The sequence below is a fragment of the Pholis gunnellus genome (genome assembly GCF_910591455.1).
Source record: "Pholis gunnellus genome assembly, chromosome: 7".
NCBI classification, from domain to species: domain Eukaryota; kingdom Metazoa; phylum Chordata; class Actinopteri; order Perciformes; family Pholidae; genus Pholis; species Pholis gunnellus.
This window is the reverse complement of record NC_136533.1, coordinates 6,430,344-6,457,245: the sequence shown is the minus strand read 5'-3', so window position 1 is coordinate 6,457,245 and position 26,902 is coordinate 6,430,344. Positions and strand designations below refer to the sequence as shown.

The window sequence follows — 26,902 nt, the reverse complement described above, 5'->3', positions numbered from 1 at the left end:
TTTTTTTCTTGCCCTCCTCCCACTCTCTCCATCACTGCACCCCTCCCTCCTGTCCGTCATTACATACAACATACACGCCTTCCCTCATCAGCGCTGGTGAGAACCATCAAAATATGAAGAGTCCGTTCCATTATTTGTTTTTGTATAAAACCAAATCAGCAATACTTATTACATGTCTATCTTGTGACATTGATGCCAAATGTTATTGTGCGTAATGTTCCATCTCTTATGTTAAAGTGTATTAGAGGACTAAGATGTAGTCAAACTTAATACTTGCTCTATTGTATGGTATTGTGTTGAGTTCCAAAATAACACTATCTGGTATTTAAACATGAAAGAGCAACTTATTTTATCAACCATGGAGTTGAACACTGTGAACACTTTCATCAGTTAGATAAAGCACAGCTTTCTCACCAGCTCTTCTGTTTGTCTGCGTGTGTTTCTGATTCTTGGCTGAAGAGGTTAATGACGAGCTCTGTGACTTCTAAGCTCTTCTGATCTGATCCTCATACAGTGTGAAAGTGTTCTACAGCGCTCTCCAGTAGCAGAGACACTAATCTTCTCCACAGCGGATCCTTGCGGCACTGCGTCTTCACAGCCACAGCGGCTGATCAGCTGCATCAGGATGTCACCTTCTAAAAAAATGTTTGTCTGTATTAATAATCTGACGGTTTAGAACCTGTTTGGTTCAGTTTTTCTCTCCCTAATATCACTAATTTCCTCCACATATGACCCTGGCTTTATGGAGAAAAAAACCTCCACAGTCATCCCTAAGCAGCCTGCAGTGTCTACAAGTCCAAAAACAAACACTGACCCACACACACACACACACACACACACATCATGCCTTTTTGGTATCTTCGCTCTATCAGTAGTAGCCGCTCACTTCATGATTTGCTCGCTTAGTGAGTGATGGACAGATCCCCCCTCAGCACCACAAAAGAAAACACCTGTTAGAATCTGCTTAATCCTAGACAGCGGCCCTGCACTTGGGGCTCTTGGGGCCCCTGTCTAATCCGCAGAAGGGCACCAGGCCAAGTCCAGGGCAGATTAGACCCCCAAAATCCATCTATCCATCCATGCGCACACACCTCCGAGTCTGCACCCATAAAGAGTGTTTGAATCGGCCCCTTAATCCTTGGACTCGGTGGAGCCCTCCAACCAGCACACCTTCCCCCCCCCCCGGCCCAAACCTAATCTCCCTTCATACACACTCGCAGACCTGGCCCAGCCCAGCACTCATTTACCCACTCCACCTCCTTTCTCCCTCCCTCGGTGGGGCTGAAAGCCCATTGATTTGTTGATTTCTCTTCTTTTGTCTGCGGCCGGCCGAGTGTTAACGAGACATCCAGGGTCCGGGGCCCAGTGCCAGGACTTTTGGCATGGGAGATTAAGGTCCTGATCTGGGCATCTGTCACTGGCCAGTGCCCCTTGTCCCTTGTGGCTCTGGGAGAGGCCTTTCCTTCATTTTCAGTACAAATATGCTGCTCTGGCTAAACTGATTTTAACCAGGAAGAGAAAACATAGACCGTTCACAAATAACAACATAATCTTGTAAATTATTCATTATTTTTGTATTGTTTAAGTTAACAATAACCAATAAATAATAACTATAATAATAATGCTATTAAAAATATATATTTAAATTAATAATAAATGCAATATTTTTTTATTTGTCTCTGTACTTTTTAATTTAGAAAATAAAAAGTCGTACTTAACTAAATTTTGGGTGTATTATCAGCATACAGATACACCGCAGAAACACACACACACACACACACACACACACACACACACACACAGAAACAGATCCATGCAATTTATGTACCCACCTTGTATAACTATGCCAGCAGGGGTCATCTTGAAATAAGAAAAAGTCTAAAGTCTCAATATTATGATGTTTCGGTGTGTTAACTTCTGCTCACATGTCATACTTTACCATTTGGCAAATGTAACACTTAGTATGATTTTATAAAAAAAACAGGTAAATATAAAAAATGCCTAAACTGTTCAGATAAAGCAACCCAACAACAATACCAACATCACAAAACACCTGCAATGTGTATGCAAATTCATAAAGGCATTCATGTATATACTGTGCATTTTCCATACTTAATATTTGTATTTTAATGTGTAATGTCGTTTGCTGCTGCCACAGAAAAATGTCCCCTTGGGGATGTATAAAGTATATATCTAATCTAATCTAATGAGTAGACAGAGCGATGTTTCCAACCCAGAAGTTTACTTATACTATGTCTCCATCTAGTGGTGAGAAATCTTACATGCAAGCTGTGATGTTTGGATTTCACAGGATGGTTCAATTTCACATGAAAGCGCAAACTGTTTCAATGCACCAAATCCATGTGTATAGTGTAATTGCTTTTGTATGAGATTGAGCTCTACATAATTGACTTGAACAATGAGTAACAATTGTGTCATAATAAACAGATTACCTGCAAGCCAACACTTGATATAATGCACGTTGACTGTGACAAAGTTATACGTGATGTCTGGCAATGATGGCATTAAACACAGTTTAAACTGTTAACTGTTAAAAGAATGGATCACAAAACAAAATGAGTGTGTGGATTTTTAGCTGCTTATTTATATCTGCTCTTGTTTTTATGCCTTTTAGATCACATGATCTAACCGAGCACAATGAAGAACTTACTGAGAGAGAACCAACTCTCACTGACCAGGCGAGGAGGGCATTAAGAGACCAAAGACAACCCTGAAGGCTCTGGAATCTGTCCATAGGATCACTTAACGCCGTAACCTCCACAGAGCTGGGCCCACAATAAAAAATCCAGTGCCTGAAGAAAATAATATTGTCTTTGGATGAATACATACGCACACACCGCTTTTAATTTCACTTTGTGTAGGTTCAATATGTAAAATCCAAATAAAGATCCAGTTTAATTCCAGGTTGTAATGCAACAAAATAGGAATACTTTGGTTGAATACTTTTGCAAGGCACCGTAAACATGTAAATGAAGCATAACTAAGAAAAGAACAGCAATACACGAATACTGTAGATAATGTAATGAACTCAGACATTCGAGAGGAAATAACTTTTTGGTTAATCAGGCTTTTATTGAATAAGGCACATATGAATGGTGTTTTAATGATGACCTTTGAATAAAAAGGGGATTTGAACATATAAAAGCAGAAAAACAGTCTCATGGTCATATTTCAAAGGTCAGTATTGAAATAAAACGTTCTTAGGCATCACACAGTAGCTAGATTACCACACAGTTATACAATTGCACTGCATTATAACTGCATCAAAGTAAAACAGCTCACCAATAGGGAACGGCCCAACTGTAAAGTTAATAACAACAAACCACAACTTTAGCTCATCTTTTAACAGCACCTCTCAAACTTTGTTAACTCACATACAGCCATCAGCCATAAAGCTATGATTTACGACACATTCTGCTGCCAGAGACAGAGCATCTTGAAGACATGTCTAAATTAACATTTTGATGCAGTATCTTCAGACAGAAGAGGAGTCCCTTAAGAAAAGAAAATGCTTTGGTATTTGCCTTGTTATGTTACAAATGTCATGGTTATTATAATGCTTTTTTTTTTTTTTCATTAAAACTTGTATGGACTTTGAAAATGAGTAAAATGAGATACATGTATAATGTACGTGAACAAGGTTGCATTCCCAAGTAGGTGAATGTGAACTTCAAGATGAGCAGATGTTGCCGTTTTCCAACGCAGAGCATCTTGACTGGACGGACTAATTGGAGACGACTTTGTCACACGGCAGCAGAGGGCTGACCCCAACTCTCTTGGCACATTCGTTCTGCAGAAGAAAAATGCAAAAATGGAGTCAAGTTAGCTAAATCTGAAAGGCTTTTTCCTTAAAGCAATAGTTGGATTTTGGGAAAAGTGCTTGTTCCCTCACTGAGAGATGTTTGAAAAGATTGAGTCACTGCGGTTCGGTAAATTTAAAGCTACCATCAGCAGCCACTTAGCAACTTAGCTTAGCTTAGCATAATAATTGGAAGCAGGGGGGAAAAGCTAGCCTAGCGCTGCCCAAAGTTAACAAGCTCCACGTTGTAGTACCTCTACAGCTCACTTATTAAAAAGGTATATCCCATTTGTAAAAAGAAACGTTTGTAAAAACGACAACATGTAGAATACGCGGAGTTGTGTACCAGACTATTTCTTGGTGCAGCGACACGTAGTTACTTCTTGAAGTCTTGGTGAGTTTGACAGACATTAGAAAGAACAGAAATGAACGTGTCTGGCTAAGGAACAGTTCGGCACGTAACCCCTCCGATATAACTCGTCTTTTGTTTTCAATTAAAAGTATTAGAAAAAAGATATAACATGTAAGTTAGTGAGCTTTAGAAGTGCTGGGTGGATTTTGGGAACCGTTCTTACCATGTGGTTGACGACATTGATGTGGTAGGGGATTCCGCCCATTTCCTCACACTTCTTCATGTTCATCCTCTCTGGATCTCCAGCAGTCAAAACGGGAGCGCCGGAGTCAGCCTGAGACAAACAGCAGCCCCAATCAAATGAAGCTCAAAGCAATTAACAGGCTTTGTTTCATTTTCTTTTACAATAATAAGAATTAACGGGTTGCAATCATTGATCTTATTTCTCCTAATTAGTCTGTATTAACATGGCAGCAGTAGGATCTACTCACAGGCTCCATCCCTCTCTGGATGGACAGAAGGTCTGACATCCTGTCGCCGAACCCGGGAGCAAAGTTCTCTGGGTTGATCGCCACAAAACACTGACCCTGAAAATACAAAAAACAGTAATGACAACACAGTGAACTGACCCAATACAAACAGAGAAGAGAACCACGATGCAACATAAAAGGGCTTGCGTCGGACTCATCGATTGTGCTTATCGCTTAGATAACAGTGGCTGTCAGAGACAGCATTTCAGCACGTCAAAGCCCGGCTCCTGAAACAATGTGATGTTGGCTGCTTTTGAATGAGGGTTAATCTTTTTAACAGCGGTTTCTGTCCACTATCTCGTCAAGGATTTGATTTACTCAGCAGTATGGGAACTGCTCAGTCACAAGCTCCAACTCAAGGTGGTTTAGACGCTTTGACTAGGGGAACAGAACACATCAAAACCAGTGGGTTTTACACACATAAATAATTAAATAACGTACCAGGTTTGCAACGCGGTCTGTTACTTTCCAAGTGCGGATGTGGTTGCTGTACTGGGCACCGGCCAAGATACCACAGAACACTTCCACCATCATTCCAAGACCATAGCCTTTGTACCCTCCTGAGGACAACAACAACACAGACACATAAACTCCATTTATTTCATGTAGAGACAGGATAAATGCAACAAATGTTATCATATATGATACAAGCCCTCCTTTATGGTGCATCCTCCTACCCTGTTCAGGACTACTGTTACTATCATAACCTAAGAAAGTGTTGCTGCATGAAAGACTACCTACGTGAATCACATCTTTCAATCCCAAATGAGACCCACGAGGGCTATATGGCAGAAAAAAAGAAGTTAAAAAGTGTCAAAAGTTCATAGCGGAACACCAAGTGCTATTTTTGCATAACAGACTTGCCAGTCAGAGCAGTGCTTGTATTAGAAAATGTACACTTCCTCCTCGGTTGTTAAACTATATGTGAGGATAGGAGGAGGATTATTTCAACATCTGAATGTGAGAAACATGTCTAAAATCTAACCGCAAGACACAACAGTATAACTTTGATATTTTATTTTAAGGACAGTATGAAAAAATGCTCCCCGAGCAGACGTTTATCAGCTGGTTTCTGACCTGTGGCTTCACTTCCGCCAATGGGCACCAGTCCTCCTCCGTTCAGAACCTTCTTAGGGTCGGTGCTCAGCTTGCCCTGAGCGTCACAGCCCCAGCCCTCAGGGATGGTGTCCCCACGCCGGTCATGGAGCTCCACCTGTGCACATAAAACATTGAGACATAAATTAAATACATTTTGTATAACTCTTAAGTGTTCTCTTAAATGCTTATTTGTTCAGTATAAACCTAGTCTTACCTTTCCGAGTGCTACTGCTGATGTGGCCATATCCAGAACAAAGCTGTCTCCGTCTTTAGCCGGAGCTGCCACGCTGAGAGGGTTGGTGCCCAAAGTGCACTACAAACAGCAGGTTGATGGTGTTAGAGTGAGACAGAGAGGTTGTTTATGGCATGAAGTACAGTTTATTCTGTAGAATAAATCGTATTTTTTACCTCTTTACCACGTGTTGGAACCACCAGTGGGGACGTGTTGGTAAATGACATACCCTGTAATAGTCAGATTATTATTAGACATACACATAACAGCATTTGGGAACAAAAACAAACTCCATTATTTAATGAAGGACATTTTGTGGACATTAAATTCATAAAAACGCAGGTTAACCTTTCACTCACAATCATGTTTTCCTTCAGAGCTTGCATTGCGTAGTATCCGGCGATACCGTAATGGTTGGAACCTGAGACAGTAAACATGTACTTATTTAATCAATACATTTTCCTCTCGAAAGTAAATTCTATTAATTCAAATCCAATGCACTTTGTAGTCATCAGACACTACAGTGGTTTTGGTTTCTTTTCTCTCGCATTTAATTGCCTGTTATATGAGCCAAACACGTAACACGTAATTATTTATCACCCGACTGTTGTCAGCATGCTCAGACTCACCGTGTGCCACCACCCAGCCAACGCCTGCTTCTTTTGCCTTCTTCATGGCGAGTTGCATGCAGAAGTTTCCCACCACTGGACCCAGGAGGTTCTTCCCATCCACCAATGCTGTGGCTGCACTCTCCTTCTCCACCACCGGCTCACCGTCCTTGGCGCAGATTCCTGTCTCGACGTCCTTTACATACATGTCTGGTAAAAAGTACAAAGACAGCAAGCACAAATTATCACCACTTTTAAATACAGGCACGAAAAAAAAAAAAGCAAATCAAAGGGTCGAAGGCTGGCCGAGAGATTTGTTTTCATACGCAGACTTAAAATTCGATAGTACTTCATTAGTCTGACCAATCTTTGTCAAATACATTCCTGTTGGACATCAGGAATGTATAAATGGATAAAATGTAACTGATGAAATAAGACTGGGTCATCAAATGGATACAAAAATAGCATTCATGAAAACTGTACATATAAAGCCGAAGATATACTCGCTTTTAAAAAAGAATCTCTGTACAGAATTCAGAGCAAATCTATGATTGAACAAAATTAAGTATATCTCGGAACGTTGTCACTTGTGGGCTGCTGTTCCCGGATTTCAAACTGAACCAACATGCTCGCTCATTTTGAAACGCTTCTTCCCTTATACTACAAAAATAGTGTTTCTGAAAATACTTGCGGTCAGAAATTGCTGAATCGGTCTTCATTTTCGATCAACAGCGATTAATTTAAAAGTGTTTGAGGAGTTTCCAGAGGAAGCGAGTTGTGCAGGATGCCCCTGATATGATATAACGAGCAGCCGTGGGCCGGTTACCAGATTCCTTTGCACAGTTTACCACTAAATACACCTTTAAGTCAAACATGCAGACGATAAACTTTCAGCGCCCCACTGACCCATCCTGTTGAGTCCATGGCTGTAGTGGCCCCTGTGGTCTCCCTCCACCAGCACCTCGGCCAGGCTGCGTGCATGATGCGGCTTGGTGCCCACGCTCGTCATACACCTCTCGATGAAGCCTTGCACCTCCGACTTGCTAATCAGACATCTGCAAAGAGTAAAAAATGTATGATAAAATCCTGAAATATGCATTTTTTTCAAGCAGTTACTCAGATTCTGGTGTTGACAGTGCACATGTTAAAATTAAAATAATATTTTTAATGCTGGACTTTTCATTTTCATATTTGTATTGAGGAACATTAAAACTTTATGATAATGCTTGTTTTGAATTATCAGCATTTGAGCAATAACTCAAAATAATGGCAGTGTTACATCATGTTGTTGTAGTTGGTTAATGAGTATGACAATAGGCTGTCTCTTCTCATTCTTTCAATTCCTCTGAACTAATGGAGTCGCAAATCAAAAAGGACTTTGGTAATTCAGAGCCAATAATATAATTTTGCTCCACATTTTATAGGATTTGACAGAATGCCAGCCTGACACTATTTCAAAGTTTGAAGTCCATCATTGCAACAGTGATTGCACAAACTGTACATAGATGATGGCGGTCATTACACTAAAGCTACGCTGTTATAACATTATGTTGTTGCTGCACACAGAGTAGGCCCCTAGCAGAAACACTGAAATGCTATAAACAAAACGGCTACCTCGCTGTCGTCTTTACAAGGAAATTCTGAGCTGTGTGAAAATAAGAACCAGCAGGACTTCATGTACCAGATGATGTTTTGGAAAAACAGTCTCTCTCTCTTCAGAGTGTTACGCAATAAACAGTGGAGTCACTGTGTCTGTTTCCGTCGCAGTTTAAGTCACGTGCATGAAAACCACTCAGGGAACTGCAATACTTACAGTATGTTAAACAGTGTGAAAGATGTGTTGAACACTTTAGGGTGGGCACTGACTAAGACATGGTAATGACTCAAGTGGTCAGTGAAACTAAGAATATTCATTAACATGCCTTTAATTCTAAGATCAAACTTTTTGAAAAGGGTCAAATATGAATGTAGCTGTCACATGCTTGACTAAATAAAAAGCACATGGTCCCTCGATCAGCACCAGATTCAAAAAGTCCCCTGTGGCACAGTGAGAATGTTAAATGGAAAACAAACTACAGACAATACCATTGTAGTGTTTATCTCAAAAGATTGTCACAGGGTAAAGTTCAGATGTTCTTTTCTGTGAGGGTTTAGGATGTCATATGAGTAACCAGGACATCCTCTTACTTGTGTTCACTGTAAATTCAATCCCCGTTAAGAGAAAACTTTAAGTAATATAATGATGTCTTCCAAACAAACTAGTTAAAAGCAAAAATGCTCCTCAGAAATACTTTTCCAGATGTTGAACGATAGATGTTACGACTGTGGTGAAACATGTCTTCGCCATCTTAAAGTCATGTTTTTATTGACAGAACATCTGTATAAGGATGAGGTCTCTGAGGCTTTTCTAGTGTGCAACGCTGAAAACGCTTTACTTCCTTACTTCTCCATTGTCCTTCCATCCTCTTCTCCTTCCCTAGTTTCCTTCACTGTACTTTGGGGTATTCAGTCGTTAAAGATAAAGGAAAGTTTTGGAATGCTTGATAATTGACTCCAGATTTGGGCTGTGGGAGAGCTGGATCGGCCAGTTCCTTTCCAAAATAACAGTACGTTCTGTACAAACGGCTCTGCTCAAAAATACAATAACCGCTACAAGTCAACCATTCCAGCATTATGATGTAATAAAGTCCACCTTACAGCACTTCTAAAGCTCACTAATCAACGCATCATCTTCTTTGTTTCATCTGTACACAAAATCAAAATGTAAAACTGAAAATATGTTTGTTTTACTATTTCCATTTCTTGGCTGGGACCAGTAACCTCCTGGTGTCTCTGTCGGTTGCCCAGTTTTATGCTAAGATAAGCTAAGCGGCTGCGGGCTCCAGCTGCATATTTAACCATACAGGTGTGAGAGTGGTATCAATCTTCTCATCTAAGAGAGAGAAAGCGTTGGTCATATGTAAAAAGCAATTCACAAAATGTCAAACTATTCCTTTAAATGCTTTCACATATAACTATGTCACCGTATTTAAAATATATTCAGCAGAAGGTAAAGCTACAAATTAAGACTGTACTAATATATCATGAAGGGAAATCAATGAGATTTACTTGCTGTTTTTATGTCAACACTGTTATTGCAGAAACCTCAAACTCATGGTGCAGGATTATCAATAAGCAACATGCACTTCTGGTGTAACACAGTTATATGGACTATTTCATGGTCAAATCTCTCGACTTATTGACATTCTACTGCAGGCCGTCCTCCTCGTAACCATTCAAACCATGGGCCTCTTCTCTGGCAGATACAGAGGTAACAGCACTAACATCTGCAGGGAGGCTGGACTTGGGATGGGGAGATGGGGGGATGAAACACATAGCAGCCATAATGAAATTCAGAACGGAGCCCATCCAAGTATGGAGGAGGTCTCAGTGGAAACTTATGCAATGTCTTATGTAAGAAAAAAGTACAAGCCCTTCATACAAATTCCGAGAAATGAGGAAGGAGGAACGGATAAGGAAAACTTTAACCAGGGCTGCATGATAGAAGTTCAACGCTCTCTTATAGGACAAACACATAAAAAAATACAATGGAAGAAGATCCAGTAACTCTTAATGCATTCATCAACTGCTCCAAAATCCTTAGAGACAGTGCACTATGAATCATGTCACCTCTGGGAGGAACAGAATTTGAGAATCCTCTTGAATGTGTGCAGAAGGATGTGTAACTTTAAGCTTGTTGAGTGTTTATTTAACAATAAGGAATATGAACTAGACAGGCCTACAAGTGAAACCACTAGTCTGCAGGCTGTGAAATGTTAACTGAAGTCTGGACACAAGGAGATTTGATCAACAGACTGTGCAGAATTACTTATTACTTACAGAAATATCTGCATGACTGCTCTGATGAAGCCTTCAATTCAAAAACGCACATGAAGCAACTAAAAAGCACATAACTACAAAGTTCAAAGTCTGCACATGAAACAGAACAAATAAAATGTCCTTTTTAAATCAGATTAGGAGCACGCACACAGAAAAACAGTTCAGCAAAAAGCATGCTTCTCTGTTGATGCAGACTGGAGGAGTTCATGGACAGAAAGTGCTCCAAAATATGGGCCAAACAATGCACACAACTGTTCAAGGGAACTGTGTTAACTTATTGTTCGTTTCACTTTGTAAAGGTCATTGCTGACGACCAAAAGTCAGAAAAAACACAGCTGCAATGATAACAAGTGTGCATTCAAAAACGTACTCAAGTAAAAGTACAGATAAAGTAAAAGTACTCTTAATGCAGAGAGTATGTGAAAGTAATACTAAATGTGTCCTTTCTTGAGGTCTACTTTGTTACCTTCCATGAGCCGTGACATTCAGACCATCAATTATAGTTATTTCCTGTCAGCAGCCTGTCATGTCATGCGGCTCATTTTGTCCTCACCTTGTCATGTTGACGGTCCTGCTTTGTGCTGCAGCTTCAGGTCGATGGCTGTTGTCGCTCCTGCTTCTGGTTGCTGGTGATCGGTTGGTGTCGTTGATCAAATGAGACAACGGCCAACTTCCTCTTCAAACCCTACAGTGAGGAACCGCCCAGCATTTCTGAAAGCTATTAAATCTATCATACGTCTGTGGGCGGTGTTGGAGGAGAGGCGTATCGGGGGGAGTTTCTCTGGAACGCCATCACACAGGCGTGCCTCTTCTGGCGTTTGAGGCGAGGTCGTGAGGCTCCAAGGCGTTATGTAAATTGCGCATTTTGTCACTTGCGTGTTTGAGGTGATAGGTAGCGTGCCTTTGACGCGCACATGTTTGTCCGCTGTCAAAAATAACACCCGTACATATTTACACAAGGACGCCTACTGTACATTATCAAGAGGCCACCCTGCTTATTTATTTTCTATAAAACCACTTGGAAAGCTCTACTTCCCCCTTAATCTCTTGAATGAAGAGCAACTGCATTGATTAGACGTTTGTGGATCATTGAAACTAATAAGGATTCACCAAAAATAATGAGAATAAAAGCTCCCTCTCAAACTTTACCAAAAAAGAAGTCCTGTAGGGCAATTTATTATCCTGCACAATACCTGCATCATACCTCCAGGCCTTCTTCTCAAGAGAAATATGTGACTTTTTCATAAACTTAAGGGGCTTTTTGTACATACATGATTGCAGGATATGCGAGAACAAAACATAATACCACTTTCTCTCTGTCTCTATTTGTAGTAGTTTCAGCCAATGATACAGTCTGTTTGAGTAGCAGCGAAAGTCTCTGGTGCTTGTTGTAACTAATGGGAGCACGGCTTTAGGCTAAGGTGTAGTCAGTTATGTAAGAGACAGACAGAGGACATGCAAAACAGAGCGTTGAATCAAGCCTGAAACTGAACACCAACATAGAGACGTATCCACAAAGAGTTACCTTTCAGGTATTTATGCTTTTGTTTACAATTAACATTTCCCCCTACCTTATTTTCTTACTTATTTTCTAAACTCTGCTGCCTGGCCACTTACAGAAAACTAATGACAGACCAGTAGTGGAATAGGTGCTGAGATCCTTAACTAGAAGTAGCAATAGAAATACCTAACCTTACTGTAAGACTCCTGCACTTAACAGGTCAAGCATCAACATATACTGAAAGTACCAAAAGTAAAAGTATAGGCTACTCATCATGCAGAGTGGTCCATTTCAGAATAATGCATGTTATTTACTGGATTGTAGTTATTAATGCACGACACTTTGATGTTGCAGCTGGTAAAGGTGGGGCTCATTTTAGTTACTTTATACATCATACTGCATCTATTGAGCAGTGTGTGAATTTTCCCTCTGGGATCAATAAAGTGTTATCTTAACCTGTAATATTAAACAAAATAGCATTTTTGTCACATTCATTTTAACCTACAGGATAATTATTACCTGAAGTTATTAAATAAATTAAGTTGAGTAAAAAAAAAAACATTTTCCTCTGAGATAGTAGTGGAGTGAAAGTATGAAGTAAAGCAATAAAGTAACCTCAAAATTGTGCTCAAGTAAAGTAATTGAGAAAATGTACTTTGTTACTTTTCACCGCTGGTGCAGACTGCGTCTGATCTCCACACAATGTATGACTGGTCTTGAATCAGTGTCTTTCTCCCACACAGGCTTACCAGTAACAGTATCCTTGGTTATGTAACCTCACATATTCTCAACAGAGAAGCGCTGGCACTTGATTGTGCTTTACAATTCTGATAAGAACATTTCTTTTGCTATTTTGTTTTGTTTTTAAGATGCTGCCAATATGATACATAACTGATTTTGAAATGTATATATTCATTTGTATTAAACATGGTCCGAACAAGTATATGTTCTTTAAAGTGTGTTGCTGAAGAGCGCTGTTGGTGCCTTTCTCTCCAGCAGGCCACAAAGAGTCAGACACTCACCGGACTTGGAAGTGTTTCAATTCAGCTGTATCACATGTGCACAAAACATGCTGTGCAGACGCATTTTCTCCACATGGAAGGAACGAGATAGTACAAACATAATAAATCTCAGGCTTTAGTCTTGTGCAAGATCTCATTTGGCACCAAAGTAGTGGCAGTGGAGCTTATTGGTTTGTTTTTCCTGAGTGCTTTTGATAATGTTTCCCTTGAACTTAACTTGCCCTTGGATCAGGGACACAGGGCTTGGAAACCCAACCTGGGAAACCAGTTTAACTACTATGCTATGCACCCATTATCAGAAGAAATCAAATTTCACTTATTTTAGAAGGCATCAAACTATAAAGCAAGGAATTTCAGTCTGTCTTTCTGTCTGTATGTGTGTCCTTGCAAATCTCAACAACCGTTCATCCGATGACGTGTATTTCTTCGTTGTTTTCACAACATAGGTGTGCTTTTCCCATGTGAGCAACACTGTATTTCGCCTGGCTTGATACTTATAATACTAACAACGCCATTGCCAGTAAAGTACCTCCCCCAATTAAAAATGCAGCCTTAAGTTCCTATTTGTGATCCCAGGTTGTTGAGCCAGAAGATGATTGGCCTCTGTTTATGTTGCATATGAATGGCTAACTCCTATCTGATATAAATGATATAAAACTACTGGGATCATGACTCATCCACTGTTATAATTATCAGCTTATCTAAACAGCAACTGTTTAAACAAAGGCCTTCAAGCAAACATTGTTACTATTGTGTGTGTGTGTGTCTGTGTGTGTGAGTGCACAGTATATTTAAGTGGACAAACTTCTAAATACATGTGTTGACATGTGCAGGTCTGTATTTTTTCAACTGGCTGTTTGGACCAGATTGCCATTATATTAGCTTTGTAGTTTTGGGATCCTTGGAGTATAAATTCATATACCCTTTGCTGTAATGCCACTTTTAGGTCAACATTTACTTTTTTTCATAGGAAATGTCAAAGTCTAACATATTTAGATGCCCATGGAATGACCTGAGCACATTAACAAACCCTCCGGATACTCAATGAGCTCTCCTATTGCACCATCTTGTGTGCAGGGTCAGCTTTGCACAGAGACAGAGCCATGATCTAATGTTACTCAGGCTCAAAGAAAGTCAGCAGTCTGTTCCATTCAACACTGTACTGTGTGGCGCAGCCTCCAGGGGGCGTTTATGCTTTTGCTTTGAGCTGGTTATCATAGTGTTGATTGTGGTTTTTTGGAATGTTTAAAAATTTGGTTAGATATGTGCTTTTCACTGGTTTCAGTAGTATTATACTAATAACAACCAAGTGTCAGAAAGACGGAAAAGGTTGTTTTAGTCTTTGAGATTAAATCTATTAGGATTGAGACACAATATTTGGTTATTTTAAAACAGCATGCAGCATTTAGGAGGATCTTTTGGCAGAAATGTAATATATTATTTTTATTTGTAGTGTACAGTCAACTGGAATTAAGAATCATTGTGTTTTCACGTCGACCGCTTTAGTTGTCCTATTACACGCTTGGCACTCGGGAGAAGCTGCAGTTGGTTGCAATCTGCAACCTCACCGCTAGATGCCGCCAGATCCTACACACTGCACCTGAAAGGATCTTTTATTTTTTAAATATGTTCATTAAACTATACATTGATACCCCAATTCCTGCAAATTTGTATTGTTTATTCATCATTAACGCCATAAACATTGTGCTTCATTTGACCAAAAGGGAACTAACTGCCTAATCCATTTGATAAAACTCCTTTTCCTGATTAAGTTTAGGTTAGGGTAAAAATTAGGCATGTTTTAGTTCAGGTTGGAAGGTTTGTTGAACCTGATTTGTGTCAAATCAAGTGTATGCGTTCTGTCTGCATGTCTTCCTCCTGCTCCACCAGGCCTGCAGCTAACAGCTCCCAAAAAGAGCAGCGAGAAGTTAGCGCCCCCTCCCTCTGCAGTGCCAGCTCCTAGTCTGTAATTCTCCATGGTTTAGACATCTGTAGGCATTTATCTCCAACCACAGGAGGAAAATAGTAAGTTGGAAGCTAGAGGCTGTGATTTGGGTGCGTATATATAAAGTTGCGAGCAAAGGAGAGGCTGCTAATACGATGGGAGGTCTGGAGGAGCGGGACACCCAAGTCATCAAAGACGAGGGGCGAGGAGCAGGAGGACTCATGGAGCAGCAGATTTAATCTCTGCATTGCCCAATGGCATCTCAGAATGTGTATTTCACATGAAAGTAAAATCTTGATTCATCCTCTGCAATCACATCTTCCTTGATTTGCATGCCTGTCCACCTGTCTAATCATGTTCCACTCCTTAATTTAATAATAAAAATACAAGCAATTCCGTCCAATGCATCGTTATATCAAATTACATTTTTTTGTATTGCTTTCTATTTGTTCTGTGGTCTTGCAGAACAGCATACATCTGTGATGATGAACCTAATGGTTGGCACTAACCATCCAGCAGACGGCTAACATAAAATGGCAAGTCTTTCCCAAAACGTTCGCCATTTCATCTGCAATAATTCCTCAGACTGAGAGCAGGTTGAATGGAAAGGATCTCGTCCTGCTGCAGGGCCCCACATTGCTGCTGACGCCTCTGTAGTGGTCAGCCTGGGCGGCCCTGCCTTACAAACGAGGGCACACTTAAAACAGTTTCCTAAAACGGGATGTTCTGTATATAGTTGGTACAGCAGCAGGCTCACAGCTGGGATGGAGAAAAAAAACGTGCCTTGCCCGATCCCTCAGACCCGCCCCAGAATCAAACCTAAGCCTGAAATTATTCATTATAATTGAGTGAAGGTGAAGCAGCGAAACTGAAGGGACATCGCTTCATCCTCGTGTTCATTAGCTGAGGATGGATCTGAAAAAGAACAAGACCTTGAAATTGTTTGTAGATATTTTGATAAATGAAGTAAAAGCATCATGTGAAAGAGAAAAATAAAGACTGTTTGTTTTTCAATGCAACACTGTGTTAGCAGTATCTGGTTTATTTAGCTCACTCACAGATGGTCAGCAATAAGTTGATGTAAAATTAGAACACTTAACGCAATAAAATACTACTTAAAATACATGAATAATGATCAAAAACACACGTATGTTGTCACAAAATGTAAAAAGCGGCTGAAAGAAGACAAATAAGCGGCGATGGGAGGTGAAGGTTGATTATCATTTGTCATCATCGTGACAGTCAGACGTTGGCTCCACAGTCCTCTGTTCTCTCTGCTCTTTCTATCCGGACTAGAGATAATTTCAGCTGTCATCAAAATTTCCATTCAACATAAATACAATAAATAACAACGGAATGACCCAGAGAAGCTGCTTGCTCAATCTCTGAGCCTTTCACTCTGTTTGTTCCCCTCTTTTCCATTTCAGGCTGTTCAGTCTTTGATCAACACATCTCTACTGACCGTGTCTGGGCGACTGGCTGGTGTGAACTGAATTCCCTCTAATACTGATATTACAATTAGGAATACCCCAATATTGATATCCAACAGCTCTCACGAATACAAATTCTGATATTTGTTGGCCCACAAGTGTTAAACCGTTGCTGTTACTGAACAACATGAACTTTTATCATTACTTTTAGATCAATGGTCCAAAAGTATTATCTTTTATCCATTTCTTTATATGTATAACTCTGAGAGTTGAATTTCCTGTTTTAGTCTTTTATTGGCCAGAATGTTTGATACCAGCATTAGTACTGGTGCATCCCAAAGACGACATTCTTGTAATACACGAACCAAGTCTTGCTTTTCTTTCTCACCATTTAGGATTATTTTAGTGCTGAGCAGATTTCAGCTCAGATAGATTTCCTTTATCGCTTGACTTAGATTGGCTAAAAACATTTAGGAGCGATTATGTCAGCCCTCATCTGCTGAATCCAATACCCTGTGCCAGTTATTGTGAATGGGTGGACTTTGAGACCCATTTGTGTGTTTTATTTGTGTGTTCCCCCCCCCCTCCTTTGCCTCCATCTACCAGCTGAACAGCTTCATAAAGTTTTGGAAGCCGTCCTCTCCGAAGAAGTCGAAGGAGCCCTCGGAAGTGCCCAGGTGGATGAGCAGGAGGACGAGCAGGACGACGGCCAGAAGTGGAATCAGCAGGTTCCAGCCGGCTGCCAGGATGTTGTACCACTTGGCCTTGTCTGAACACTCCTGGGCCAGCTGCAGGTTGCCCTGAGTCTTCTGGTCCCTGGCCTACATAGAGACACACACACACACACACACACACACACACACACACACACACACACACACACACATTATTACATGCAACCACTGAAGTCAGTATTAACCAATACATAAATTAATAATCAGTGTGTTTCATAAAAGCTTTAAGACAGTAGAAGACATAAAAGCTTTGACTCTACTTCATGGTCCAGCTATTTCTGAAGAACACAAATGCTTCGTAAGTGTCTACGCCCATGTACACTGTAAACCTTGAGAGGACGAGGGCACACGGGCATATCATAATGTTCAGTCGCGTCTTTGTTTACAGCCGGTTCATCGCAGCTTGTCCCATAATTCCAGATGTGTCCACATTGAGTGCAGATTCAAGGTTGGAGCGAGGGTGGAGTGATATGAAATCCTTGAGCTGCCTCTAAGTGTGTCCGTGTATTTTGGAACGGACCAGGCTAAGTCTTTCCCGAGCGCTCTCTAATTTCCCATGAGTACTTGCCCATTAACAAGATGCCAATTACGCCATTTTTAACTCCACAGACGAGCAGCCAGTCACTGTCTTTAATTTGAGTGCTGAGCCAATGCCGGGCCTGTGATTCAGAGTTGCGCCCTATGCAGACAGATGAAAGATTATTTTTTTTAAAGACTTAAATAAAGAGTGAGCACACCCTTTTGTGGTGAGTTTTTCAGAAACCTTTTTATTCAGGTAGTCATATAGTTTGTCCAATCCTGCTTTGCACATGGCATTTTCAAGGATCTTTGAGTGGGAAAAGCTTTTGTTTTGGTTTACGTTCCTGTTTCTCCACAGTCCATTCCTGTGGTGAAGGGTGTACCAACTCTACTCTCTGCCATCTGACATGGGACAATAACAGCTTTCTACAATGTTTGAAACATTTGCGTTTACATGGCGGAACACATGATACATGTTTGCGTGTTTTCATGGCGTCACTCTACGTCTGGCACTCTGAATTTTGCAATGCTAAATATTTTTTAAATACTTTTTTAAAGTTAATATTAAAGTGTCAAATAAATCTATTTTACAGGACAGCTGCTTGACCCTTGTATTGTTTGATTCATCTCTAAAACACATAACTAGAGACAATCCTTCAGTTATCGTTCGGACATCAGTTCAGCCTCATTCTATCTTCTTCGTTTTTTAACACCTCAGTTACTTTCTTGCACGATTCAGTTTCTAAACTGAAACTTACAAGTTAAGTTTGACACAAAGGTGAAAAAGCACAAGCTCTCACCTTGATGGAGTAGACGAGAGCCATGAATCCCAGGCAGCAGAAGTTAACGTACAAGGTGTTGCACAGCGACCAGACTAAATAGTCCCGGGGAGGATTCTTGCCAGTGTTGTCCATGTTCACCACGGTGGATCCAGCCGGCTTACGGGCAGACTTACAGTTGGTGAGCGGGGTGCAGTCTGAGGGGAAGTTGTACGAGTGGTTGTCCATGGTTAGCGTTTAGACAGAAGATCCTCGGCTGTGGGTGAATAGGTGGGTTTGCAAACTGGCGAGTCTTCCAGAAGCCTGTGCACTGTCCCTCTTTGGAAAGTAGTCCCCCCCCTTCGTTTATGAGAGGCTTATAAAGGCCCATGAAGAGGGAGGTGACCGGGAGAGGACGCATGGGCAGGGTCCTTTAATATACAGCAGGTCTGTCATTATGTGGGAGGCCTGGGAGAGACTGAAATAGAGATACAGGGACACAGAAAGCGGAGAGAGAGGAGACAGAGAAAGAGACAGCGAACAGAGACATGGGAGCAGTGCAAAGTCTCTTCCACCAAAGTACCTACCACCTCAGCTTTCTTAAAGGTCCTAGTGGTGGGGGTCAGGTGGTTGAGTTGGGCGGAGGTAGCAGAGCACAGCGGAGGCAGAGTAGTGCAGGTCCAAGGCCTTGAAGGTGTTGAGGAGAAGTTCATCTGAAGATCTGTCAGCCAGAGGCCTTGACAGACGAATCTGCGATGTGCATAGTCTCTCAGGGAGCTAGCTGGGCATTTTACACATAACTCCATTAGGTTTTTATGTCCACAGTTACAAGATATAAAATGAAAGTTATGCCCATAAATCATCCAGTCTAGTTTTTATTTAAACTTAAGCCGAAACGGCCTAATTAGTCGATTCACTTTTTTGATAGTTTCTGTCATTTTTCAAGCAGAATTGACAAACATTCTCTGGTCCAGCATCTCAAATGTGAGGATCTGCTGCTTGTCATTGTAAAATATGATAGTTAACAGATTATCTTTGGGTTTTGGACGGCTGGAGGTGTCGCATTAAGCTCTAAGAAATAATGACAATGGCCATTTTTCAAAATGTATTGACATCTTATAGAAAAGATGACATGTTGATTAGACAGAGATGACACAACTTTAATTGAGAGGGTTGAGTGTAGAGTCTGAGTTTGTCTTTCTTTTTACAAGACAGGATTGGCTCAGCAGGCTGTTATATTTTTAAGCATTTCAAATGTATTTAGTTACTTACATTGGAGTTTCCAAGTACAACCACAGTCTACCATTGATGGCCACTGAGCATCCCCACTGCAGAAAATAGTTGTTTAGTGCCTTCGAAAAAGGAACAGCAGGCATTGCTCGTATTCTTACACATGTGCTGGGGTGACTCTGGAAAGACATGGAAACAAATCTGCTTCTCTGGCTTTACACTCACTGTATCATTTAATGTTAACAAAGAAAAAGCATTGTTGTTAACATAAACATCCTGGATGTGAAGGGTTCGAGATGTAATGTCAGTGAGGAGCCTTCACAGTTTAGTTTGGGGATGTTTTGTGTTTAAACACACATAAAACATTTAAAAACATGATGGGCAAATGATTGATGCGGTATAGTTGGAGACGATCAAATGAATTCTGAGAATAAAGTCAGAATTCAGAGTTTAAAGTCAGAATTAAAAAAGATTCTGGGGTTCTGATATCCAGGCCCAGACTTCCTTTTCAGTGCGCTGTTTGTTTCTTTAGAGTCTGAAGAGCAACTTAAGATGCGAGACTGGAGTTGAGAAACGACATGTAAAACAAGATGGTTTTACAAGTAGCCAGTTTACAAATAATTGAACATTTTTGGAGGCATTTATCCTGAAGCTGGACACACGGGTACATGGAGTTGTGCAGAGAGTGGCAAATGCTCCGAACATTTCTTAGATAGGACGCTGCATGTAGCACATGGATTACATTCTATGACAAAGTGAAGTGCAGTACATCTGCAGGTGTTTGTTTTATCCAAAAGTCAATTTGCCATCATTTCTCTGCATGTAAAAGATGATTTAATAGATCATCACGGAAACAAATCCAGAAATAAAAAAGAGTGGGAACCCTGATTCCATTATTATCCTGTTTAAATGTAAAAAAGATTTCACATTTTCCAAAAATCGGTTAATCAAATAACTATAATCAACTATAATCGGTTAATCAAATAACCATTTATTCCTAGGAAGAACCATTTGGAAAGGGTTCTTTATGGAACCATTTGGGTCCATAAAGAACTTTTTGGAAACTTTTTTTCATTTTTATTGATTAATAAATAGTATTCGAGAGGACAGCGTGACATTCTCATGACTGCAGTCGTCTGAAGAGGTTTTGCTATCTTTTGACCAGCTCTACTGTGGAGACGATGGCAGCTCCTTCTGATTTAACTGTCTGACAAACGCAGTTCACCAAAAGACAACACAGAACAATAAAGTTTACAGACAAAACTTTAACTTTTAAAAACTATATTCATCATCAATTCAAAATCCTACATGTTATTGTAAGAGGGAATAAAGCAAAGGAAACCGTAGTAGTAGTAAACCAAGATGTTACAAGTCAATAATTGTATTGATGTTTGAAACAAAGAAATCAGAAATGATCATATAAACAGACATGATAAACAGTAGTATATCATACAAACAGTGTAATGAGTTGTATTAAAGGACCGTCCATGCTCATCTATTTACACACATTTCTTGACAGTAAAAATGCAGCTCTGTACCTCCTCCTGGAGGAGAAATTATGTTGTTGTATTATGGTGTAAACTTCAAAGAAATAATATGTTGAAGTAGTTTAAAACCGCAAAATAAGATTGTAAGAATCTTGAGGCATCAAGTTGATTTAAGTCCTCAATTTTAAATCCCGAAATTAAATAGACTTTATTTCAGTTTTTACTACAAATGTGTAGGTTGTATTTAAAGAGAAATCAGCACACAAATATTAGTTGAAGTTGCTTCACATGTTGCATTTATTTTATTTTTATTTAACCAGGAGAGTGTCATTGTGCAGGTGGCATCACAAATGTTGCAAACACAAAAGTAAAACGCATAACATTTAAAAATGAAAACAAAGAAAAGATTACAGAATAATAAAATATCAAGCATTCAAAGAAATATGGTGTTTATATTCAGATATACCAGATATACTTGATTGTCTTCACTTTATGGGAGGACGTTTTAAATGTTGTGGATGATAAAGTTGGTGAACTAATATTACAGCACATGTAATTATATTAAATAATATCTCTTGGCTCATTTATAATCCACGTTGTTAATGGTGACCGCAGTTATTGTAGCTAAATATGAAACAGGTTTAAATGTCTTGTGTGGTGCTAAAATAAATATATTGAAGTTAAATTAAAACACAGTGAATCCTGTGTTCATACATTTTTTGTTCCATGCTAAATATGTTTAAAAATATAGATTTTGTTAGCTATCACAATTAGCAGCTTCAATTAGGTGTAACTAGCTTTTTAAGTTCTACACCTTTTAACCGTTTCAAATTGACTCGTGTTAAAACGAGAACCTTTTTTGTGTCATACTAACTGACGACTTGCATGAACTCTTGTTGATTTCACTTTCTGTTTTATTCACCTATTCTTCATCAATTACTTTACTTCCTGTCTTTGTTTAGTTTCCCGCTTGTTTTGTTCCGCACCTGTGTCATCAGACCTCCTCAGTACTTAAACCCCAGCTGTTCACAAGCCAGTGCCAGATTGTCTCAGTCATTCCCATAGACGAGAGCTCCTGTGTCAGTTTATTCCTGTGATTCCTGAAACCGAAACCTGTTTTTTTGCTTCCTGTAATAGTTTGTAGTATTGTTAAGCCTTTTGTTTTTGACCATTTCTCACATGTGTTTAATTCTGCCAGCTAATTAGTTACGGCTAATATAATGTGCTAACGAAAGTTGTCATTTCGGCTACAAACATCGACTAAAGAAATGTTAAACTTGCTAATATTTACTTCAGTCAGAAATCATGTTTTTTTCTTTCGTAAATCTAACAAAGTAGTTTTGCTGTCTAAGCAACGTTAGCTTATAGCCAAAACCTTACGTTAAATTGCATCGATGGTGGCAGCACGTTATGTAACACATTATGTGCCACTGATGCACTGTTAAGAGATCGTGGTCTCACAAGCCATGGCGGTGACGTCTTGATAAGGGTAGAGTGAACAAGTCCATTAACGGCAATGTTTACAATAAATTTCAGAGCAATACGAATTGTAGAATGCCATTTAATAAAAAAATGAGAATCCTGGATGCTATGCCAAATAAAATGTTCCTTTCTCCGATGTGAGAATCTGATGTCATAACACGACAGATAATTAAATTTAGTGTGGTGCTGAGCTGAAAACAAACAAATCTTCATATTGAATAGCCAAATCCCAGTTGACGGACAAAATTCTGTGTTGGGTACAGTCCTATAATAAATATTTATATTTTTCCACAAGCGTAGACGACAGATGTGCTTAAAGATAAGACATCAAAAATACCCATGAGTTTCAGTCATGTCCGCAGAAAGGATGTTCAACATCTGTCGCCGTGAGGAGTCAGTTAGACCTTTCGGCCGGTTGTATTCCTTGACAATACGGTCTCCACGTTTAATAGCGAGTTTCGGAAACCCTACCAATCAAAACCAGGACAGAGTCCTTAAATAACAACATGTGCAGTAAAATTGCATCCTCTTTACCTTACTGACACAACACGGTCAAGTTAAATTTAACACTGACAAGCTTTTGCTCAACACACAATAGAAAGGACTGACAGTAATTAAACAGCAAGTTACTTTGAAAAGTGCTTATTCAGTTTAACTAGCCAAAAAATAAGCAGTTGTATGCAGTAAATAATTATACCAAACTAATTTCTTTATTCACTGGCTTGAAAATTAATCCTAGGAGTGTCCGAAGGTTTGCCCCAGATAATTTCACTGATGATAACTAGTTAAACCAACACACATGCAGTCTTTGCTATTTTTTTGTCATCTATGGACATTAAAAATGATAAAACACCGTCATCCCTTCACATTGACCTCTCTTGCCCACATTGTTGAGTTTAACGTTAGCTTGTTAGCCTTAATTGGCCATTGATGTTGCTTACACATTTAAACTAGCTTTTAACTTGGTCACGTTAGCCCTCTGCAATTCGCTTTTTCAAGACACAAAAACAGCTCAAGTGTAAGTTAAACAACAATATAATGGTAGTCTTAAATACTGTTTCTGATGAAATGTCAAGTGATTAAAAAAAAAATACCGCCGTGTGGCGTGGTGCTGAAACTCGTGGTCCGATTGAAAGGAGAAGGAAGTGCTGCTGGGCTTTCAACAGTAAAGAGTTCTTTCCAGAGTACACTACGTCTTGTAGCAGTGAATATCTTCATCAACACTGGAAGGCGTTTTACTCTTGCTGTTGTTGTAATAACTCTGAAAGAGTCCATATACTTTGACAATGCATATTTTACACTGGGGAATTTGCCAGTCCATTATACATGATTTTTACCCAGCTATCCTTGGTGTACATGACGAACACCGTTATCAGTGCCTAAATGGGAAACATAGATGTAACTGTTAAGTCAACACACGGAGAGTCTCCAGGTCCTTATATTGTTAGGGTTTTTTGTTGAGTAAAAGGTCCGGGATGGGCTTACCAAGCCAAGTTTCAGGGAAGCACAGTTCAGCGGATCTCCATTGTTCATGTTTCATTAATGAGGTTAGTGACCCTTCAAGAGCAGGCCCAGAAGTGTGACGTTTTGAGAGGTGGAGTTCAGAAGTTGCTCTAGCTTTTTGTTTTCCACTTGCAACTGGGATTTTTGAGCCAAGAGGACAGCGGCCACACATTCAGGTTATTCAAAGAACTTGAGTAAAAACAAATTGAACCCGACACTTGCCCATTATGAGTCAATGAGCTTCACTGTACTGTGGTGCAATGTGTTTTTATCCGTGTTGGGACACACTATCATAGTTTGCTTTGTTCTGTTATTGGCTCAGCCCCAGCTTTTTGTTTTCCACTTGAAACTGGGATTTTTGAGCCAAGAGGACAGGGCCACACCTTCAGGTTGTTTACAGCGACCGACCTGTTGGATGCATGTTCAGGCAGCTGGTGAACTTGCAACAGAGCCACGTCATCAACACAGCACCCGCTGATGTCCTGGCGTTCGGATTTCCCTTCATCCGATCCAATCTCTTCGAGAATTGGGTGGCGATGACGACGGAGCACACGTTCATCATGATGAAGGAGCCGAACTAAAAAGAATGAAAGGGGGTGCGAAAAATGCTTCAGGGAAATTGCACCAGCAATCTACGTTTTTCTGCCTTCAATTTAATTTAGAAAAACTCTTTCAAGAGTTTAGTGGTTATATTTATGCAGAAGTGCCAACAGCATGACAACATGACTTTGATTCAACTATATCACAAACTGTATTGCATCAAACAACGCACCGTTTCAGGGAAGCACTGCGGATCTGCATTGTTCGTGTTTGATTAATGAGGTTAGTGCAAAGATTCATTTAGTACCCACAGGTTGCCTCCTCATTGAGACATACGTGTTCTTCATCGAGTTGACTTGTTCTTCAGTTATTTATTTATTAGTATGTTCGCAATTGGAAAGAAAGTAATATGTGGAGCAAAAAATAAAAAAAGCTAGCAGAGGATGGTTTCGATCCATCGACCTCTGGGTTATGGGCCCAGCACGCTTCCGCTGCGCCACTCTGCTCTATGAGAGTGGATGACAGACAGGGATAATATATAGTTACCAACGCGACATTTCTTGTTACCTGAACTTTTTTCTTTTTCTGCATGATCGGGAGTCGATTTTGAAAATGTATATTTATACAAATATGACGTATACATGATGTTATATATGAGCCTCATAAGTGCATGTTCAAGTCTCCAGCGAAAAAACTAAGATTAGGAGAAACCGATACATTTAGTTGTTGTGTGAGAACCAAAGACTATGTGATAACCAGTGAACAGATAAGCAACCACTTGCTAAGTAGCTTCATTAATTCACCTTCGTTTTATTTGTTAACTTGCGTATTTGGTCCTGTGTTGAATATTGTCATAGACTTATTGTTGACATCCGGGCTACCATAGGGCGAGACGTAAATGGGCGGGCCTTAGCACTTCCTACTTCCGTGTTTTCAAACAGTCGGCTTATGTTATCTGCACCGACGAGCCCCCTGTATGCTGCTTATTAAGGCTTTTCCTCTCTGATCCCGGGTGACTGACACGTGCAATCCTCTGGTACGGTGATCATTTTAGCTTTTAAGCTCAATCATGAATGCTACGTGTTTTACCCTCTTGTTTGATGCCGCCCCGCTCCGTAGCGGGCCTGCCTCCACGTGATGAGCAGAATGGGTAGTGCGCAACATTTGTGGTACATGGGAACGTTATGTTTGTTCATATAATGCATTTGTGTGGCAGTGTCTCTATTCTGCATCTCATCATCAGAGTCGAGCTTGCATTACTGCAAACAAACCGAGAACAGTAAATGTCAGTCGGGTGTATCAGTACGAAGTGAGCAGAGCTGTCCAATTACATCTTTCCACTTTCAGGTGCAGGGGGAAACCAAACCAGGTATTGATTCCAGTTACTGACAGTTGAATCAATCTGTACTCCATGCTTAAAGGCTTTATTTATCTGTTGATAGTAAAGAACCCTCAAAGAAATACTCCGGCTCCTCTACTTTGAAATACCACAAATGGTTCTGATGACGAATGTTTATAGTATGTAATTAGTATTTAAAAAAGCTTCCCAAACTAAATATACTGTTTTTTGCAGTTGTTCTTGTATGAAAAATACACTATTCTCAGAGAAACATGTATATTAATTACATAGATTCTTTCCTACAAAAATTAAGAGTTTAGTTAAAATAGATGATCCAAATAAAAAAAGCTGTGCCCTAATAACATATTTATTATTATTATATTACTTTATTATTATTATTATTATTTTCATTAGAGTTCTAGCACCATTATTCTCTCAGTTTAAATGTAACTCTGTGAAGTTTTGGGAGAAAATGTAAAATGTGTAATAGTCAGTGTTTTATCTTTAACAAACAATTTAGTTTAAATGTTCTATGAAATAAAAAATTCTATTAAATCAGTCAATTACAGTTATGAGAATATATAGAATTGTCAGGTCATACTTTTAAGTGATCGGCTTGGCTAACAAAGTTGCTCTAGTAAAAAAACACTGGTGGTTGTAGTTTATTTGTCTTTTGATTGATTAAAATAGTTTTCCCAGGTGCAGCCCAACGTAAACATGTAGTTTCATGTTGGTGATTTGACACTGAAAACAGTCTAAGAGCCTCCCTCATGTTTCACCATCAGTGCTATTTATACTGGAGAGCTTATTGTGGATCACTTTTCTGTATTTCCCCTCAACACAAACACACGTACCATGTTTATATGAATTCTGTGTGTAAGGAGATATAAACT

General features: G+C 39.8%; 2 protein-coding genes across 2 annotated transcripts; both read right to left on the bottom strand.

Annotated features, from left to right (window-relative positions):
• Positions 1 to 3,068: 3,068 nt before the first annotated feature.
• On the bottom strand, positions 3,069 to 11,206 carry LOC306698633 (putative oxidoreductase YjmC). The gene is made up of 11 exons (XM_079163030.1): positions 11,073 to 11,206; positions 7,547 to 7,695; positions 6,662 to 6,850; positions 6,392 to 6,453; positions 6,209 to 6,262; positions 6,015 to 6,113; positions 5,780 to 5,915; positions 5,144 to 5,262; positions 4,664 to 4,759; positions 4,396 to 4,506; positions 3,069 to 3,811 (listed from the first exon to the last, which is right to left on the bottom strand). The coding sequence occupies exons 1-11, from the start codon at positions 11,078 to 11,080 to the stop codon at positions 3,746 to 3,748; spliced, it is 1,089 nt and encodes a 362-aa protein (XP_079019156.1). The 5' UTR covers positions 11,081 to 11,206; the 3' UTR covers positions 3,069 to 3,745.
• Positions 11,207 to 15,999: 4,793 nt separating this feature from the next.
• LOC306698908 (interferon-induced transmembrane protein 5-like) lies at positions 16,000 to 18,754 on the bottom strand. Its single transcript, XM_079163406.1, has 2 exons — positions 18,471 to 18,754; positions 16,000 to 17,238 (listed from the first exon to the last, which is right to left on the bottom strand). The coding sequence occupies exons 1-2, from the start codon at positions 18,675 to 18,677 to the stop codon at positions 17,017 to 17,019; spliced, it is 429 nt and encodes a 142-aa protein (XP_079019532.1). The 5' UTR covers positions 18,678 to 18,754; the 3' UTR covers positions 16,000 to 17,016.
• Positions 18,755 to 26,902: the final 8,148 nt, after the last annotated feature.